This window comes from Heterocephalus glaber, unplaced genomic scaffold (genome assembly GCF_053883595.1).
Source record: "Heterocephalus glaber isolate CG9 unplaced genomic scaffold, H.glaber_assembly_v1.0 deba00000281, whole genome shotgun sequence".
Taxonomy (NCBI): Eukaryota; Metazoa; Chordata; class Mammalia; order Rodentia; family Bathyergidae; genus Heterocephalus; species Heterocephalus glaber.
Genome location: NW_028258139.1, coordinates 7,926,604 through 7,945,433, shown reverse-complemented (window position 1 = coordinate 7,945,433; position 18,830 = coordinate 7,926,604). Strand labels below are relative to the sequence as shown.

The following is an 18,830-nucleotide window of genomic DNA, read 5'->3' as shown; positions in this document are numbered from 1 at the left end:
CAAGGCCGGCCTGGGCTACATAGTGAGTTCAAGGACAGAGTGAACTGCAAAGTGAGACCCTGTCTCAAAAACAAACAAAAAAAGATTTAAGAACATAAAAAGGCTGAAATTGAGAGAACAGCTATGATATTCCTTACAAAACTGACCTGAAGAGAAAAAGTGGCCATAATTACATTATACAAAATACATGTCCAAAGGAAAAACAATCCCAAGAAATAAAGATTAATGTTACATAATCCTGACTAAACCTTGATATGCAATTCTAAAAATCATTCTTGATAACTACAGTTCTCAGCTATGATCATATATCCACAAAGAGTAGATATTTTGAATTTCTGATTCACTGTATGGCAGGAAATTACACAGAATATGCATTATATTCATTCAAAAGATGAGACAATATTCAGTATTTAATGAATAAATCTATATATGATATCACGGAAATGTCTACGATGTCAATAATATATGACATCAATGGAGTAACATAGAAGTCTTTTAAAATGTGCACAAATTTTCTGAGGAAACCAAAAGCAGTGGAAAGGTACTCAGATCATGAAGACACACTCACAGGTGAAGGGAAAGACTTGGGCTGTTACTATAAATGTCCTGCGAGATCACTGGAGGAGGATTCTTAGAGGATTTAACAGTACAATGAGCACAGGGCTGGAGGTGTCCTCCTATGATAGCAAGAAAAATAACCCTTTGCTTCTGAAAAATCATTTCTATTGCAACAGTGTTTTCAGAATCCACATTTTAAAACCTGGATTATTCTTTGGTCTTTGGACCTCTCAAGTGGGTCCTCTGCTTCATTTATTCCCACCTACCTGGGTATACAGCCAATGTTTCTTGTCTCTTCACATTGCAGGGCTCTTTGCTTTGCTCTAGAAAGGTGATCAGGTTAGGCGTAGAGCCAGCAAAACCTGTTTATTAGAAAATGATATATTATACTTGCTTTGAAATTTCCCAAAACTGACATTTTCCTCCCAGTACTGTACTCAAAATAAAAGAGAAGATCTAACGGAACATTCTAGAAAATTATATCTTCAAAAGAGATTTCCATACAGATCCATTAGAATTAATGGAAAGCAGTTTCAATTTGCAGATCCTGAACTTCATTTTCAATTGCTACTAACTTAAGGCTAAAAGGGAGAATTTAGGCTTCGAGATATGGCAATATTTTATGTCACTGATTTCTAATATTACCATTAATCTAGAGTGAAAGATATATGGCCAGGGATTTAGCTCAGTGGCTCCACACCTGCCTGGCAAGCACAAGGTCCTGAGTTTGATCCCTAGGACCAAAAAAAAAAAAAGATAGTCCAATTAAAATGGAAGCAAAGGGGAATTTAGCTCAGTGGTTTCGCTGCCTGCTGTACAAGCACAAGGACCTGACTTCGATCCCCAGTACCAAACAAAAAAACAAAATGGAAGCAAAGGACAAGAATGACATGAAAATTTTCTTGTCTATACCAAGAAAACTCCATTTTTTGTTTGAAAGCAGGGATCTGAAACCATTCTCACAAAGCAGAAGGTCCCTAGAGATATTCTAAATAGGAAGGAAATTAATTGTTGATAGTTAAAAAGGAATTCTGTAGGGAAATTATCCTCACCTAGGGAGACCAGGTTTCTGTAAGTCTCTAACATCACATCCCTATACATATTCTGCTGAGCAGAGTCCAGGCATTCCCACTCCTCTGGGGAGAAATCAATGGCCACGTCACTGAATGTCAACAGTTCCTGAAATAAGAAAATAATAATCAATTACCACATTGACCATTTGGTCACTGACTTGGGATTTCCAAAATCCAAAGATACAACCATCCTCTGAAATCAGAATGTCTGGAGACAGATGGCTCTGGGCATTAATGACTTTAAAGATCTAATGCAGCCAAGACTGAAAACCACTGTTTTAAGGGGAGAAAAAAAGCATCTTTTGTTGAACTAGTTGCTAACTGTTTCTGGAATGAACATAAAACATTTGCTCCAGATAGGGGTCTTTCAGACTTATCTGCTTTGTTAGTCAGCTTGCCTTTACTATTAACAAATACATGAGATAATCAACTTGTGAAGAGAAAAGGGTTTATTTTGGCTCATAATTTGCAAAATCCAGTCCATAACTGATTGGCCCTGTTGCTGGGCCTGTGGAGTGAAGAAGTTAAGACAGGAGCATGTTGTGAAGCCCAGATGTTCATCTTGTGGCTAGGAATTAAGAGAGCACAAAAGCGATGAGGGGTGTACAGTTCCCCTCAAGTACATACTCCCCAGTGACATAAGGATTTCCTACAAAGCCTCATCTCTCAAGGGTTCCACACTTTTTAACAGCAACACTCCGAGGACCAAACCTTTAATATATGGATGGGGGGGCACTCTTATCCAAAACATAGTACCTGCATTACATTACTGATATTCCTCATTTAATGACCTACCTGGTTAAAGACTGTTTGGACATATGACCAAGGCACGCTGTTTGGACTTGACCCACATTTGGACTTCTGGCACAGGAATGTGAACAGTAATGTGGCCTGATGATGGTTTCTTGTACAGTATTAGTACTGTGACTTTTACAGTACTGTACCGTACAGTAGTTTTATTACAGTACATGTAAGAGTTATGCAAGTAAAAGCAAAATTATTCTTTTGACCATTTCTTTGTTCTGAATACTGTAATGTACATACTATGTACAACACCTCGTTTAACAATCAATTCAATTAACAATCTAGTCGAAGGAACAAAACTTGGTCCTTAAATGAGGACTGTCTGTATTGCTACTTTTGTAGAAAATTGACTATCATTGTTTGTCATTCAACACATTTTTATAAATACATGGCACACACTGTACACAGGCTACTGTGCTAGATCCCCTAACCTTGAGGCATCATTGTGAGGAAGGAAAAACCTTACCACAGAACACTTCTATTTACTTACATCTATTTTTAGTGCAACTAAAGAATTTTATATCTACACATAAATTCCACAATATAATTTTTCCTTTAAATAAATAGTTTTTTTTTAATTAAGAGAAAAGGATATCTGGAAAGATATACATTGTGGCTATACAATATACTTTCCTCCTTTGAATTTCACCCATTCTTTTTGCACTCCATTAGTGAATCTAAGCTGCAGAAATTTCCATTTTGGTTTTCTAGTAGAAATTTTCTATTTTGTATTATCCATCTATATTTGGTAACTTGAATTCTTTTATAAGAGATGATTTACCCTCCTTTCTCTTCTTCCTACAATTCTTATTATTTAACCTTTGGGGGGGATATAATCCAATGCTATCAATACACATTTTGTTGCTCACTGAGCACTAGGAGATCTTTTAGCCTACTTTCTTTTAACACGCTTCAAAATATTAATTTCAGGGCCAGGGATTTAGCCTAGTGGTTTCGCCGCCAGCTGCTCAAGCGCAAGGACCCAAGTTCGATCCCTGGTACCAAAAACAAACAAACAAAATATTAATTTCAGCACTTTTTTTTTTTTTTAGTGCTGGGGATCGAACTCAGGTCCTTGCACTTGCGCAGCAGGTGGCAAAACCACTGAGCTAAATCCCCGGCCCAGGGAGGGTTTGAGACAGGGTCTCACTATGTAACCCAGGCTAGCCTCAAACTTGCAGTGATCCTCCTGCCTCAGCCTCCTGAGTACTGGGATCATAGGTGTGCACCACCATGTCTGGCCATTTTGGCACTTTTGAAACACTTTCATACTTTCTAGGACAAAATATTCTACACTGATCTTGTATGATTCATTTCTAAATTTTTATAGCAGAACCCATGGTCATTATTTCACATAAACTAGGTGATTCAATGTTTAATCTTCAATATAATATATCAATGAGCTTAACCAAGAAATCATATAATCACATCAAAAGTTGCAGGTAAATGTCTGTAAGGAGAGGAAAGGAATAAAAAGGCACCAAGTTTGAGAAAGAAGAGATAAACTATTCACAGATACCATGATGTTTTCAAGGCACCAATAAAAAATTCTAGTGAAAGAATCATTAAGATTACAGAAATGAAGAATACCTTATGTTATTGATAAGCAGCATTAATATTGTTATAATATCAGATTTTGCAAGTTTCAATAAACTGCCTCACCACACAATCCAATCTATTAAATATCTTTGTAAGTTATTTTATCAATACTAAAAACAGAATTCTAACGTTTACATGAAACAGCAACAGTGGGGGATTTAGCTCAGTGGTTCCAGCACCTGCCTCACAAGCGCAAGGTCCCAAGTTCGATCCTCAGTACCAAAAAAAAAAAAAGGAACAAATCCAGAATTTTAAACACAATGCTTAAGAATAATTTCACAGGTCTGACAATACTTGATTTTAACAAAGCAGGTAGTCAAAATTTGTCTTTTAGGCCACAAGTCTTTCGATAAAAAGAAGTTAAATTTAAAAGTGAGATGATTTCCTGACATAATTCAAAGATCTGAGACTTTTGATACAAAGTTTAACTTTGAGTTCAGTTTGCACACAGATCGAGAAAGTAAAAGCTGTTTCAGTACAGGCTCAAGATGTTAGAGTAAGTTTTATGCATGAGAAGACAACTATAAATTTAACCTGAGACATTGAAATCTAGACAACATAGTTAAGCCATTCATAAATATCTTCAATTAAGTCAAGAAAGAGAAATAACATGAGAGAAGTATCAAAAAATAAAAGACAACCTTTAAAAAGGGAAATTCTAAAAATATAAAATATAGTATCACAAAAAGAATGTACTGATCAGCTTCAAAGCAGATTCGAAAAGATAAACCAACACTCAAAAAACTTTCAAGGATATCCTAGAAAGAGACAATGAAGCTAACAATGCCAAAAGGTCCAAGAGAATGAATGCCTCAAGCAGGGATAGCAATTATGAAGGGAAAGAAAGCAAAACAATAAATAAATAATACACAGAAAGGAATAAGTCAATAACTATCAATTGTAACTATCAATGTGAATGGACTCAACTCACCAATCAAAAGACACAGATTAGCAGAATGGATCAAGAAACAAGATCCAATGCTGTATACAAGAAATACATCCAACACAAAAAGAAATTTATAGACTAAAAATCAAAGAATGAAAACAATGTTCCTTGCAATGAGAACCCGAAAACAAGCAGGAAGAGCTATGCTGTTCTCAAAGTGGATGTTATGATTTATATCTAAAATGTCCCACAAAGCTTCATGTGCTCCCAGTGGGGCTTCTGGGAGTGACTGGATCATGGGTGTGTAATGCTGGGTTATGGCTGAGTGATAACTGGATCAGTCCTGATTGGATTAGCATAGTTCTGGGTGACAATGAATAGTTTTAGAGGACAGAGGACCCACCCGGGGCGTGAGCAGTGCCAAACAATAGGCCTGTAGCCTGAATGGAAGAAAAAGGAAAAGGCAGACTGGCTGGCTATCTGCTGCCTCTTGCCTGCCAAGCCATGGACTTGTTTCTTCTCTACCAGGCCCCTCTGCCATGCAGCCCTACACTGGAGCCAGCTGACCATGGACTGAAATCTCTACAAATTATGAGCTAAAATAAACCTTTCCTCCTTTAACTTGTGGGTGTCCAATCTTTTGTCCCAGCAAAGAGATACTAAGATAATGGACTTTAAACCAAAGCTGATCAAAAGAGACAAGAAAGACACTGCATCAACAGTAAGACATTAACAATTATACACACATATGCAACAAACCATAGTGCACCTAACTTCGTAAAACAAACACTAATGGACAAAAACATCAGATAAACATCAATATAATTATAGTGGGGGAACCTCAATACTCCACTATCACAAATAGATCACCTAAATTAAAAATTAACGAAGAAGTGTCAGAGTTGAACCAAATCCTTGAGAAAATGGACTTAAAACATATCTACAGAGTATTCCATCCAACAACAGACTACACATTCTTTTTTTTTTTTTTTTTTGGTACCAGGAATCAAACTCAGGACCTTGTGCTTTCGAGGCAGGCAGCGGAACCACTGAGCTAAATCCTAGGCCCCAGAATACACATTCTTTTTAGCAGCACATGGTACTTTCTGCAAAACAGACCACATATAAGCTAATAAAGCTTGAAATTTTACCATGCAAATTACCAGATCACAGTGCAATGAAACAAAAAACCAACAGCAAAAGAAACCACAGAAACTGCAAATGTATGGAAATGAAACAACACACTCTTGATCAGCAGATCAAAAAAGAAATTAAAGGCAAAACAAGATACTTCCTTAGAATTAAAAGATAATGTCAGTACATCATACCAAAACCTATAGTACACAATGAAAGCAGTCCTAGGAGGGAAGTTTATAGATGTGAATGCCCACTTCAAAAAAAAGGAAAGAAAAGAAAAGAAAAAAGCAAATTCAAATAATCTAATAATGCACCTCAAGGTTGTAGAAAAACATTAACAATTCAAATCCAAAGCTAGTACAAGGAAGGAAATTATAAAGATCAGAGCAGAAATCAATGAAGACAGCTCCCTCTCAAAAAACTAAAAAATCAGTTGAATCAAAGAGCTGATTATTTGAAAGAATAAACTAAACAAATGCTTAGCCAGTCTTACCCCTCAAAAAGGAAAAGATCCAAATCAACGCAATTAGAAATGAAAAACATAAAAAATCACAACAAATAACACTAAAATTCCTAAGATTAGCAACTACTTCACCAACTTGTATTCTAACTGGAGAATTCAGAAGAAATGGATACATTCCTAGATTCACATCCATTATAATAACTGAACCAAGATGATATAAAAACCCTCAATAATCCAGTAACAGACAATGAAACTGGAGCAGTAATAAAAAAAACCTACCACCTAAGAAAAGCCCAGGTCCAGAGAGATTCACTGGTGTATTCTACAAGAACTTCAAGGAAGATGTAACACTCATAATTCTCAAGCTCTTTAATGAAATTGAATGGGAAGGGCCAGGGATTTAGCTCAGTGATTCCACTGCCTGTCTTGAAAGCGCAAGGTTCGATTCCCAGTACCAAAAAAAAAAAAGAAAAAAAAAAGAAAAAGAAATTGAATGGGAAGGAGTGCTACACTCACAGTTGTTCTCATGTCCTTCTTGAAAGCTAGCATCACCTGATTACAAAACCAAACAAGGCTCCAACCAAAAAAGAGAACTAAAAGACCAGATTCTTTAATGAACATAGATGAAAAAGATCCTCAACAAGTTACTGGCAAACAATGCAACAAATTATCAAAAAGATCATACATCACAATGATGTAGCTTCCACCCAAGGATGGAAAGTTGGGTCAACATAAGCAAATCAATAAATGTAATATATCACCTAAAAAGAAGAGAGGACAAAAAAAAAAAAAAATCACATGATTACCTCAATAAATGCAAAAAAAAAAGCTTTGGACAAAATTCAACATCCATTTACGATGAAAACACTGAAGAAAAAAGGTACAGACGAACCATCTCAACCTGATAAAAGTTATTTATGACAAACCTACAGCCAACATCACAAATGGAGAAAAACTGATGGAAAGCTTTCTAGAATCACCAACATAACAAGGCTGTTCATTATCACCACTCTTGTGTAACAAAGTACTTGAAACATTAGCAAGAGGAATCAGGAAAGACAATGGAATAAAAAAGATATGTATAGGAGAGGAAAAAGTTAAATTATCATTCTTTACAGACAACATGATCTTCTATAAGACTGGAAAACTTCAACCAAAAGATTCCTAGAATTAAATAACCAAATTCCACAATGTAGGAGAATACAAAATCAACACACAAAAATCAATAACATTCCTGTATGAAAAAATGAGGAAAACAATACCATTTACAATAGCATCAAAAAAGTTAAATACATAAGCATTAACCTAATGAAAGGACTCTATAATAACTACAGTACTCTATAAAAGGAAATCAAAAGAGACATCAGAAAATGGAAAGGTATTCCCTGTTCCTGGATAGGCAGAACCAATATGGTCAAAAGTCATACTTCTAAAATTGATATACAGATTTAACAAAATTCCAATCAAAATAACCAGCACCACTCCTCAGAAAACTACAGAAAACAATCTTAAAATTACTACGAAATCCAAAGAGACTTAGAATAGGAAAAGTAATCCTGGGCAACAAAAGCAAAGCAGGAAGATTCATGGTCCCAGACTTCAAGTTATATTACAAAGCTACAGAAATAAAAATAACATAGTACAGACACAAATGTATCAATGAACAGAATAGAGAATGCAGAAACAATCCCAGGACACTGAGCTATTTCATCTTTGACAAAGGGGCCAATATCTACACTGTAGGAAAGAGAGCCTCTTTAATAAATGGTGCTGGGGCTGGACGTGGTGGAGGGTCAGGGAGGAGGATCACTGAGAGTTTGAGGTGGACTTTGGCTACATAGTGAGTTCAAGGCCATAGTGAGTTCAAAAGGAAAAGAAAAATTCAAAAGGAAAAGTGAATTTCCAAAACTAAAAACAAACCAATCAGGCAAATTTCTGACAAAAGCAACCCTCTCCATGTATTAATCAGAGTTGTGAAATGCAATTAATAAAATGTATCCCAATGAGCTTCAGAATAAAAGATTTGTTAAAATATAAATTATCAGAGGTGTTTTTATAGTAAACAGATTATCTTTATGTCTACCTTGAAGGAAGACATACCACATATCTCAGGCTAGGGATGCTGCTAATAAGGAAAGAAACACAATATATTAAGACTTCAGGCTGGGGATTTAGCTCAGTGGTTCCGCTGCCTGCCTCACAAGTGCAAGGACCCAAGTTCGATCTCTGGTACCAAAAAAAAAAAAAAGACTTCAATCACACTGAATAAGCTGCTTGTTTAATTTCCTACTGTTGCTGACATTAGGAGAGTCAATAACATTTCACTTACAATTTCCAGCACAGGTTGGAGAGTTACTACTTAATGTTAGCTACGCTACATGACGAAATTTAGTCACATAGGAGATTTAAGTGGCAATAAAGCCTGGTTTTCTACTGCTGCTATAAGAAATCATTTCAAATTAATATCTCACAGGGCCAGGGGTTTAGCTCAGTGATTCCACTGCCTGCCTCTCAAGCACAAGGTCCCGAATTCAATCCCTGGTACCAAAAAAAAAGAATCCAGAAATTTAATATCTCACAGATATTCTCAGAGTTGTAGATGACATAAATCCAGTACCAATGACAGTGGTCTGACATCCAAGGTTTAGCAAGGCCACACCCCTCTGGAGATTCCAGGAGAAAATCATTCTACTTCTGATGGTGCTGGTAATTCTTAGCTGTGGTCACAAAGACTTCTCTACAAACCAAAAATAAGATGACACAAACTGGGCATGGTGGTCCACACCTGTAATCCCAGCACTTGGGAGGCTCAGGCAGGAGTATTGCTGTGAGTTCAAGGCCAGCCTGGGCTACATAGTGAGTTCAAGGCCAGCCTGAACTACATAGTAAGACTCTGTCTCCAAAAAAAAAAAAAAAAATTACACACAAGACCCTTCAGACAGAAAATAGTACCCAGAAGGGAACTTCTCTCCTTCTCTCAAAGTGTATGATTCCCATAGCACCAGAGATGTCAGATACTCCAGTGAGTTTATCTTCCCACGGGTTTAAGAAAACGTACCTCCATGCACAGAAGGGGTGGAAAGGGCTATAGTCTGAAGCAAAGGTTAGAAGATCCACAAAAGTGATAGATGGCAGGGCCAGGGATTTAGCTCAGTAGCACTGTGCCTTCATCGCAAGTGCAAGGTCCTGAGTTTGATCCCCAGTATGGAGGGGGCAGGACAGATGGCAGAGGACAGCAGGACACTACCTCTAATATCCTGAAAAGTGAAAATCTGGAGATCACCAAACTTAGATGATCTCATTAAAGAGAGCTGAATCCAGATGAACAGCAGAGGACAGAGCCATGTCCAAATGGAGGCAATTACTTGTGTTTGACTATAGATCTGAAGTTATCCCAGCTCCATCGAGCCATGGATCATAGTAGTTATTACTATCTCCATGCTTTGTACACATTCCTGGTATTCCAACTACACTACACACAGGGCACTGTATATACTCACACCTTCGGGCTCTATGCATATATTAGTTATATCTTGTATCTGGGGATTTATCTATCATGGTCTCCTTTCCTAATTTACTGGCCTGCAAATGTCTGTCTCTTTGAAACTGACTTTTGTCATTTCAAGTCAGAGTTGTATCTGTAGGATCCATTCCATGTGGTCTTAAAAGCTGGGTCAATTATAAGGCTTATCTGATTTGACTAGATTGGTATCCATGAAAAAACGATGACCTGCCAGGGATTTAGCTGGGTGGTTCTGCCACCTGCCTCGAAAGCACAAGGTCCTAAGTTTGTTTCCCCATACCAAAAACAAACCGATGACCTCATCTCACTAGCTTCAGAGGACTAATTTCTAATTGACATTTTCAGACAAATCAACTATGGGTGCATAGTACTCCATAGAGTGACTCAAGGACCAGACAGGTAGTACCCCCATCATCTTAATGCTGTTGCATCCAAGCCAGGCAAGGAATTCGTAATCCCTGTATTCTAAGAGGCTGAAGTAGGAGGATCATGAGATAGAGCTCAGCTTGGGAAAATGAGGAAGACCCTATCTCAAAATTAAAAATTAAAAAAGGGCTGAGGATGTAGCCATGTGTGAAGGCACTGAGTTCAATCCCCCATATCACCAAAATTAATTAAGAAATTAAATAAAAAGTTGTAGTATCTGGGCTATGGTCCAGATTGAACACACAGAAATACTTTGCAAGTGTTTCATTGATTATGATTAGTTCACTGGCCTTGCCTAACTGTATGGAGCTTGGAAATCTGGAAGGAATGTTTAGCACCACAGTTTTGACAAGTAACACAGACCTGGCCCACAATAGGAGATTTTTGTTTTCTCAGAGAAAACCAATGGCCCCTTCTTTAGCACATAAAGGGGGTGGTAAAATGATATACTGCGAAAAATAAAGCCATAAATTCATTACATTGGTGAGGAAAGATTTTAATTAGGAATATACTATGGCAATAGAAAAAAAGAGTAATGTAAACTCAACTTCAATTTGTACAGAGATGACTATTTTAAAGAGTGTATACAAGTCAACTCTCCTTTCACCCACCAACATAATAGTCATCTGGTGGAAGAACTGAGCCTGAAGGATAAAGCATGTCAGATAGTCAAAGAATCCCAAAGTAAGAGCCCATAACCAGGCCATGTATAGCCTCTGAACTTTCTGATCCCAGTCTACAAATCCTGGAGGCCTGATGTCTCAGGCAAATAGTATGTGAGTGGTCAAAACAGGAGGGAAAGAGGTATTACTTTTTGAAAGAAGAGAGAAAATTGTACTGAAGAGAACACTGTGGTGAAGTTGATAAAAGAAAAACCTCTTCTGGATTTCAACCTGCCAAAGATTAAAACTAGACCCATACCTATCACCATTGCCCTAAACTAAGATCAAAGTGGATTAAATATTAAGACAAAAAACACTAAACTTCCTGGAAGATAAGTTAGGTAGAACTCTTGAAGACACTGGCATAGGAAAAGACTTTATGAACAAAACCTCAGTAGCACGGGAACTAGCACGAAGAATCAACAACTGGGATCTCATCTTATTTCTCTGCACTGCAAGAGAAACCACCAACAAAGCTAAGAGACAACCTACAATGTGGGAAAAAATTTTAGCAGCTGTACCTCAGGTCTACTATCTAGAATATATAAAGAATTGAAACAAAATCACATCCCCCAAATTCAAAGACTCAATTCAAAAATGGGCATCTGAAATGAATAGACATTTCTCAGACAAAGAAGTAAAAGCAGCAAATAAATATATGAAAAAACTTTCAACATCACTGGTCATTAGAGAGATGCAGATGAAAACAACACTAAGATTCCACCTCACCCCACAAAGAATGGCTGCTATCAAGAAATCAACCAATAACAAATGCTGGCAGGGGTGTGGGGAAAAAGGAACCCTTCTCCACTGTTGGTGGGAGTGCAGACTGGTGCAATCACTGTGGATATCAGTATGGAGATACCACAAAGAACCAGGGCTAGAGGTCCGATTTGACCCAGCTATTCCCCTGCTGGGTATCTTACCCAAAGAATTAAAAGAATCATAAAACAGTGATATATGTGCACCCATGTTTATAGCGGCACAGTTTGTAATAGCTAAAGCTTGGAAACAGCCCAAGTGCCCATCAACTGGAAACTGGATAAAAATGTGGGTTTTTTATAAAATGAAGTACTAGTCAGCCATAAAGAATGAGAAACTAGAGCATTTATAGCTAAATGGTGCATAGTGAGGCCATACTCTTAAATGAAATAAATAGGACACACATGTGTAAATGTGGAATAGTTTCTCTAATGAGAGAAATTGAAAGTGTAAATAAGGATTAAAATGATTAAAATGAATAACTGATAATTTGAAATAGGAAAAGGTCCAAAGGTGTAAGGGTGGTGGGAGGAGAAGGGGAAAGGAAAGAAGGGAAAGGAAAGATTATGAGAAAAGAAAAAAAATGAAAACAAAATCTGTGTAAATAGGGAAGGGTGGAGGGAATGAAGGTGCACAGGTAATGGGGAAAAAAATAAGAACCAAGATACATCATGTACAGGTACAAGCACCCAATGATAAATGTAAATGTATTGTACACCTAAAATGTACCAATAAAAGAATTTTTTAAAAAATAAGTAAATAAAAATTTAAAAAAAGAAAAGAAAAAGCTCTTCAGGGGCTGAGGATTTAGCTCAGTGGCATCATGCCTGCCTTGCAAACACAAGGTCCTGAGTTCGATCATCAGTACCAAAAAAAAAGAAAAAGAAAAAGCTCTGAAATAAAGAGAATACAAAGGCCCTGGAATAGGCAGAATAAGTACATTTTGCTTGACATTCTAGTTGTCATCCACTCTCAGGTACCTGAGTTTCCTGTCATTCAGTTTACTGCCAATGTTCATTCATGCTAACTCCACTCCCACCAACTCTATTTGAGTAATACATACAGGTGAATTTTGCTGAGACCTTTCTTTCAGGCCTGGGGTCACGGACTAGGGGGATACTAAAGCACAGAACACACAAAAGAACATCAAACACAAATGTTCACAGATGCAAGAAGTAATGACATTCACTAAGACCAGCACTTTTCATTCTAGAAAGCAGATATGCTTGATAAAGCAATTTATAAAGGATACACAACTTGAAGATATTTCATAGTAACATGAAGTTTCTAGGTATTTTTGGAATTCAGCCGATGGTAAGAAACACGTTTCATATTACACACTCACATCCCACTGAATTAAAACAAAAATTGAACAAAACTTCTCACCAGGTGCGGTGGCACATGCCTGTGATCTCAGCACTCTGGAGCCTGAGGCAGAAGAATCACCAAGAGTTTAAGGCCAGCCTGGCTACACAGTGAGTTCAGCCAGCCTAAACTACATAATGAGACCTTGTCTTTTTTTTCCCTTTTTTTTTTTGGTACTGGGGATCGAACTTGGGACCTTGCACTTTCGAGGCAGGCAGCGGAACCACTGAGCTAAATCCCCAGCCCTTGAGACCTTGTCTTAAAAACAAAAACAAAAACAAGCTAGGCATGATGGTGCATGCCTGTAATCCCAGCGCACGGGAGGCTGAGGCAAGAAGATCTCCACGAGTTCAAGGCCAGCCTGGGCTACAAAATGAGACCCTGTCTCAAAAAACCAAAAAACAGAACAAAACAAAAGAATTAAAACAAAAATATGGAGTCCACCAAAAAAATGTATAGACATTTCAGGAAAAGAAAAATGGTATAATTGTTTTTTTCAAGAGCTGGTGTTATCCTTGTAAGGGGGTCTCTAAAAGATGTCGTATACAGCAGAAAGCCCACTACACTGCGGGCCCTTAGTGAAGAAACTGAAAATGCATGTGCAGCAATCTCGATGACCAAGGTCACCCAAGCGGAAGTTCACCACACTAATCAATGTCTGGAAGCTGATGGCCACCACTCTGAACAACTCTTATAATTGTAGAGGCCAAAGGTAACTAGTATTAATCTCATGATGTCTCAGTAAATTTAGTATTAAAATATTTATATGTTTTTCTCTCCTTGAAGTGTGTATATATTTTGGCAGATTCTGAAGTTCTCCGTACAAAGTGTGATATTCTGCAATGTATTATGTTCTGTTTCAATTTAAGTTCATTAAACACTTCAGAATTTACTCTGTCTGCAGTTTAAAAACATTTGAGTTAGGGGGCAAGGATTTAGCTCAGTGGTTCCGGCGCCTGCCGTGCAAGCGCAAGGTCCCGAGTTCAATCCCCAGTACCAAAAACAAAATACAAAAAACTTCTTAGAACATTTGAGTTAGAAGAATAATGCATTTAACATGTTTCCACAGACTTGAAACACCAGTGGTACATGCATGACTGTTGCACTGGGTGGCCTATACCGCTGGTGGTATAAGTATAGTCATATAAGTTCAAGCTTCCCAGCAGCAAGACATACAAATTACAGCCCCATCATAAATGTGTTCATGGCCAGGAACTACCTCCATGTGCCACAATATTTGATGTTAAGCTCACTAAGCACATCTCTGAATGTGCTGGGATGGGCAACATAACATTTTCTTCTGAAACAATTTCCCACTTGACTGTTTCATGCTTTGCTTTTTAAACAGACCCCTTGGATCCTGTGGCAGAGTTTATTTTTGCTGCCCTGGGAAAGACTTTTCCACTTTATGACAAATTTCCATCTCACTCAATCAATGTTGCTTGCTCAAATGGTTATCTAGCATAAAATCTGGTCCCCATATCAGATTATACAAAATATCCATAGATTTATAGTCAGAAAGTAATTTTTGGAGAAAAAGTTTATGACTTTGTCATTAGAAAAATATCCTTACATCAAAAATTTTAAAACAAATTATAAAGAAAAAGTATACTACAATAATACAGTAAGTCATGGACTGTAAAAACATGTTTTCAGTGCACATTTCAAATAAAGCAGTGCTACTATAGAATGTATGAGGTACTATTTATTTCTGAGGCAAAACCAAACACCAAAAACAAAAAAACAACTAAGAGAATTCAACTAGCATGTTACAAAGGAGGAGACATTCAAGTGACATATGAACACAGCTGAGGGTGTAGCTCAATGGTAAACCATTTGTGTAGCATACATGAGGCCCTGGGTTGGATCTCCCATATCACAAAAACAAAACAAAACTATATATGAATAGTACAAGTAACACTAACTAGAGAAATTATCATTAGAACCAGCAGATACTACTGCATGATCAGCAGAAAGAAAAACAATGATAACAACAGACTAAAAGTCACAAAGGTATTAATTACAATTGTCAAACACTGGTGTTGACAGTGTGGTAGAGCCACATCGGAAAAGGGTTTGGCAGTACCTTCTCAAACACACCCTATGAATCATCAATTCTCCTAGGCAGAAAAGATTCTACAAGAATGCTCTATCAGTACAAGTTGGATCACAAAACTGATAATTACCACTTTAGAGAAATGGATGGAGTGCTGATAAAAGAGGGCATCAGTTGTTTCATTTATTGATGTAGGTAGTAGTTATACGGTGTGTTACTTTTGTGATAGTTCACTGACCTATATAATTTGGTATTGGTCCTGGTTTTATCTTGCTCAATACAGTAAAAATAGTACATTACCATTAATGTAGGGGCATTACTATTAATAAGGGGCAGAAAGGAGGATCATAAAAGAGTATTAGGAAACAGAAATATGTTAATTGTGGTAATGGTTTCATGGATGTGTGCATATATCAAGATAGTATATATATTAAATATGTGTAGATTATGTCAATTATACCTCAATAAAACTATAAGAAAAAAGTAGAACGCACATAAACCTGCATTTATAAAGAAAACATAGTCTTAAGTAGGTAAAATAACAGAGACCAACAATCCATTAATCATTAGTCTCAACAGTTTAGAAAAGGTAAAACAAATTTTATAAAAGGCGAGTCTTTAGAAAAAGAGTACATATTACTGAACACTTTAAGAATGGAACCAAAAGAGACCCCAGAAGAAAAGCAGGCAAGACACTTGACCAATCACTTTATATAGGAAATATCAAAAAGTTGAACATCTTCCAAAATCAGAGAAACATAAAATAAAAGCACATCAGATACACAAACATACGTTGATGAGGACATGGAACAACTGAAATCTCATGAACTGAAGATGGAGGGTGAGTTTTTATTATCCATTTGGGGAAACAACTTGGCTATTTCCCCATCATGGGTACAAATATACAGAAATTAATGCACATTTGTACAGATGTACTGAAATTAGTGCACATGTGTATTGTGATAACATATGAAGATACAGCAGTATTGGTCCAAAGAGCTGAACTCCACAGTGAGTGGGAACAAGAAAAATTACATTCATGAACAAAGATATAATAAAGTATGGGGCACTTTCTATGGGCCAGTCAGTCACATTTTATATTTTATACAGCTGCTGGGCCAGGGATTTAGCTCAGTGGTTCTGGCGCCTGCCTCCAAAGCTGAGGACCCAAGTTTGATCCCTGGTACCAAAAATAAATAAATAAATAAAAATATATTTTATACAGCTGCCAAATGCTTGTGCCATTCCACATATATACATGTTTTTAAAAGGAAATATGCAGAGCTGGGGATTTACCTCAGTGGTGCTGCTGCCTGCCCCACAAGGGAAAGGACCCGAGTTCGATCCCCAGTACCAAAAAAAAAAGTAAATAATGCAAAATTTAGAAAACATAAAAATTTACAAAGGTATTTAGAAAGATTTGATTACATATCGTGTGCAAAACTCATTACAAAAGTGACCATTTCCAACCAAATTAATCTTATCTTGAGGCCAGGGATTTAGCTCAGTGGTGCCCCGCCTGCCTGGCAAGCGCCAAGGTCCTGAGTACAAACTTGAGGAACAAAAAAAAAAAAAGGGTAACAGGGGAAGGGCCTGGAGTGGTGGCCCACACCTGTAATCCCAGCACTGGGGAGGCAGAAGCAGGCGGATCGCCAGGAGATCGCCATGAATTCAGGCTAGCCTGGGCTATATTGTGAGTTCAAGGCCAGCCTGAACTACAAAGCAAGATCCTGTCTCAAAAAAAAAAAAAAAAAAAAGAAAAGAAAGAGTAACAGCTGTCATCACCTGACACTAAAGTATATTATAAAATGTATACTAACATAATAATACCAAGGAATGACAATACAAAGAAAATCTAAGGATGAATCCATATGAATGTAAGAACTGTATTGTTCAAGAGCAACAGAAAGGAGAATATAAATCCAACCATATCAAGAATAGCATTAAAATGAATGGATTTAAGGGCCAGGGGTGTAGTTCACTGACACTGAGCCTGGCTGGCAAACCTAAGGTCCTAAGTTTGATCCCCGGTACCGAATAAAATAAAAATAATAAAATGAATGGATTAAATAACGCAAAACGCAGAGGTTGGGGCTGCAGGCATAGCTCAGCGGTAATAGTGTATGTCCACAAAGTTTAAGGTCCTAGGTTCAATCCTCAGCGCCAAAATAAAGATAAAGAGGGCCGGGGATTTAGCTCAGTGGTGCCGCCGCCTGCCTCGCAAGCGCAAGGTCCCGAGTTCGATCTCCGGTACAAAAAAAAAAAAAGGTAAAGAATATATGCAGGGTGCTGATGAACTTTAAGGAATTTGTTGCCCGACCTACGAAAAGCTTGGCTGGTGGGGGCAGGGCTCTGGCTTTGAGATTCTGCTTTCTTATACATTTGTAAAGCTCAGAAGAGCTGGGAATAGAGGCGTATTATGTCCGTAATGCCAGCACGAGGTAGGTTGAGGCAGAAGGATCATAGCGAGTTCGAGGGTACATAGTGCGAGCAAAGCAAGCCCGAACTACACCGCACAGTGGAAAGACCCCGTCTCAAAAAATAAAAAAGCTCGAGAAAATAAGTGACCCCTGAGGGGGAAAGAGGGCTTGGGAACCCTGTGAACACAGTAACCCCACAAAAGGAGCTGGTTGTTATCCCCTGAGGATCCTCCAGGTCGTCACCCACCAAATCTGGAGTAACGTGGGACTGAAGTGTAGCTCTACCCAGGGAAGATTCCAGCAGGGGAGGAAGTCCCCAGGACAGGACTCTCATAGTGCCAGCTGAGGGCCCGCCTCCGCCCCTCAGCCCCACAGCGGGAGAGGAAAAGAACTGCTTGCCCTGGAAAGACTGGGGCCTGCAGACTCCAGAGCGGACCCCAGCAGAGGCTATGTCCGCCGCTGCCGGATACCAAGGATTCCACATGGCCTCCCTCCCCTGTCTCAGACGCCGAGCCACACACTCACCATTTTCAGCTTCCAGGGTTCCAGCTATCTCCTAGCGTATCTCCCACGCCTAGAGATCACAGGGTGACACAGGCTTAAAATCGAGTCACGTGGGCCAACAGAGCCAAAGACAGCGCGCGAAGTATATTGCCAAGATGGCGGGCGCCAGACAAGGGCAGAGAGAATGTGAAAGCCCGCCCCATCTGCTCTGACTGTAAAACTGAACAGCTCAACCTACAGCACCACCCCACGCTGGGCTTGAATGACACTAAATGTCTCCAACCCATGGCTGAGTACGACTACAGAGCCAGGTTCTTGTAGTACAGGTAGAACTTTGGGCCTGAGGAGACCACTCCCCTCCAGTCCCTTGAGCTCGCAGGCGCTCAAGGACCGGTCCCGTATAGCTTCAGACCAAAACACATGTGGTCCTTTTTCCTTTTTTTCCCGTTTTGGGCCCTTCTTATTCCCTCTCTTTCCAGCACCATTTTTCTGTTCGTGATCTTCAATAAATGTAACTGCTTTTCTTTCACAGTCGGATGTACGCTTTACAATTCTTTGCTGGCTGTATACAAGAGCTTGGAATCTATCGGAT

General features: G+C 38.4%; 1 protein-coding gene across 2 annotated transcripts in view; it reads right to left on the bottom strand.

Annotated features, from left to right (window-relative positions):
- The window catches only part of LOC101723761 (KRAB domain-containing protein 5-like), a 43,157-nt gene extending 24,693 nt beyond the window's left edge, over nucleotides 1-18,464 (bottom strand). For both annotated transcript variants that reach the window (XM_087182097.1, XM_013068582.2), the window contains exons 1-3: nucleotides 18,260-18,464; nucleotides 1,611-1,737; nucleotides 825-920 (exon numbers count right to left, since the gene is read on the bottom strand). In XM_087182097.1, the coding sequence (XP_087038223.1) occupies nucleotides 825-920; nucleotides 1,611-1,737; nucleotides 18,260-18,262 (226 nt within the window). In that variant the 5' untranslated portion in view covers nucleotides 18,263-18,464. The remainder of the gene's footprint in view (nucleotides 1-824; nucleotides 921-1,610; nucleotides 1,738-18,259) is intronic.
- Nucleotides 18,465-18,830: the final 366 nt, after the last annotated feature.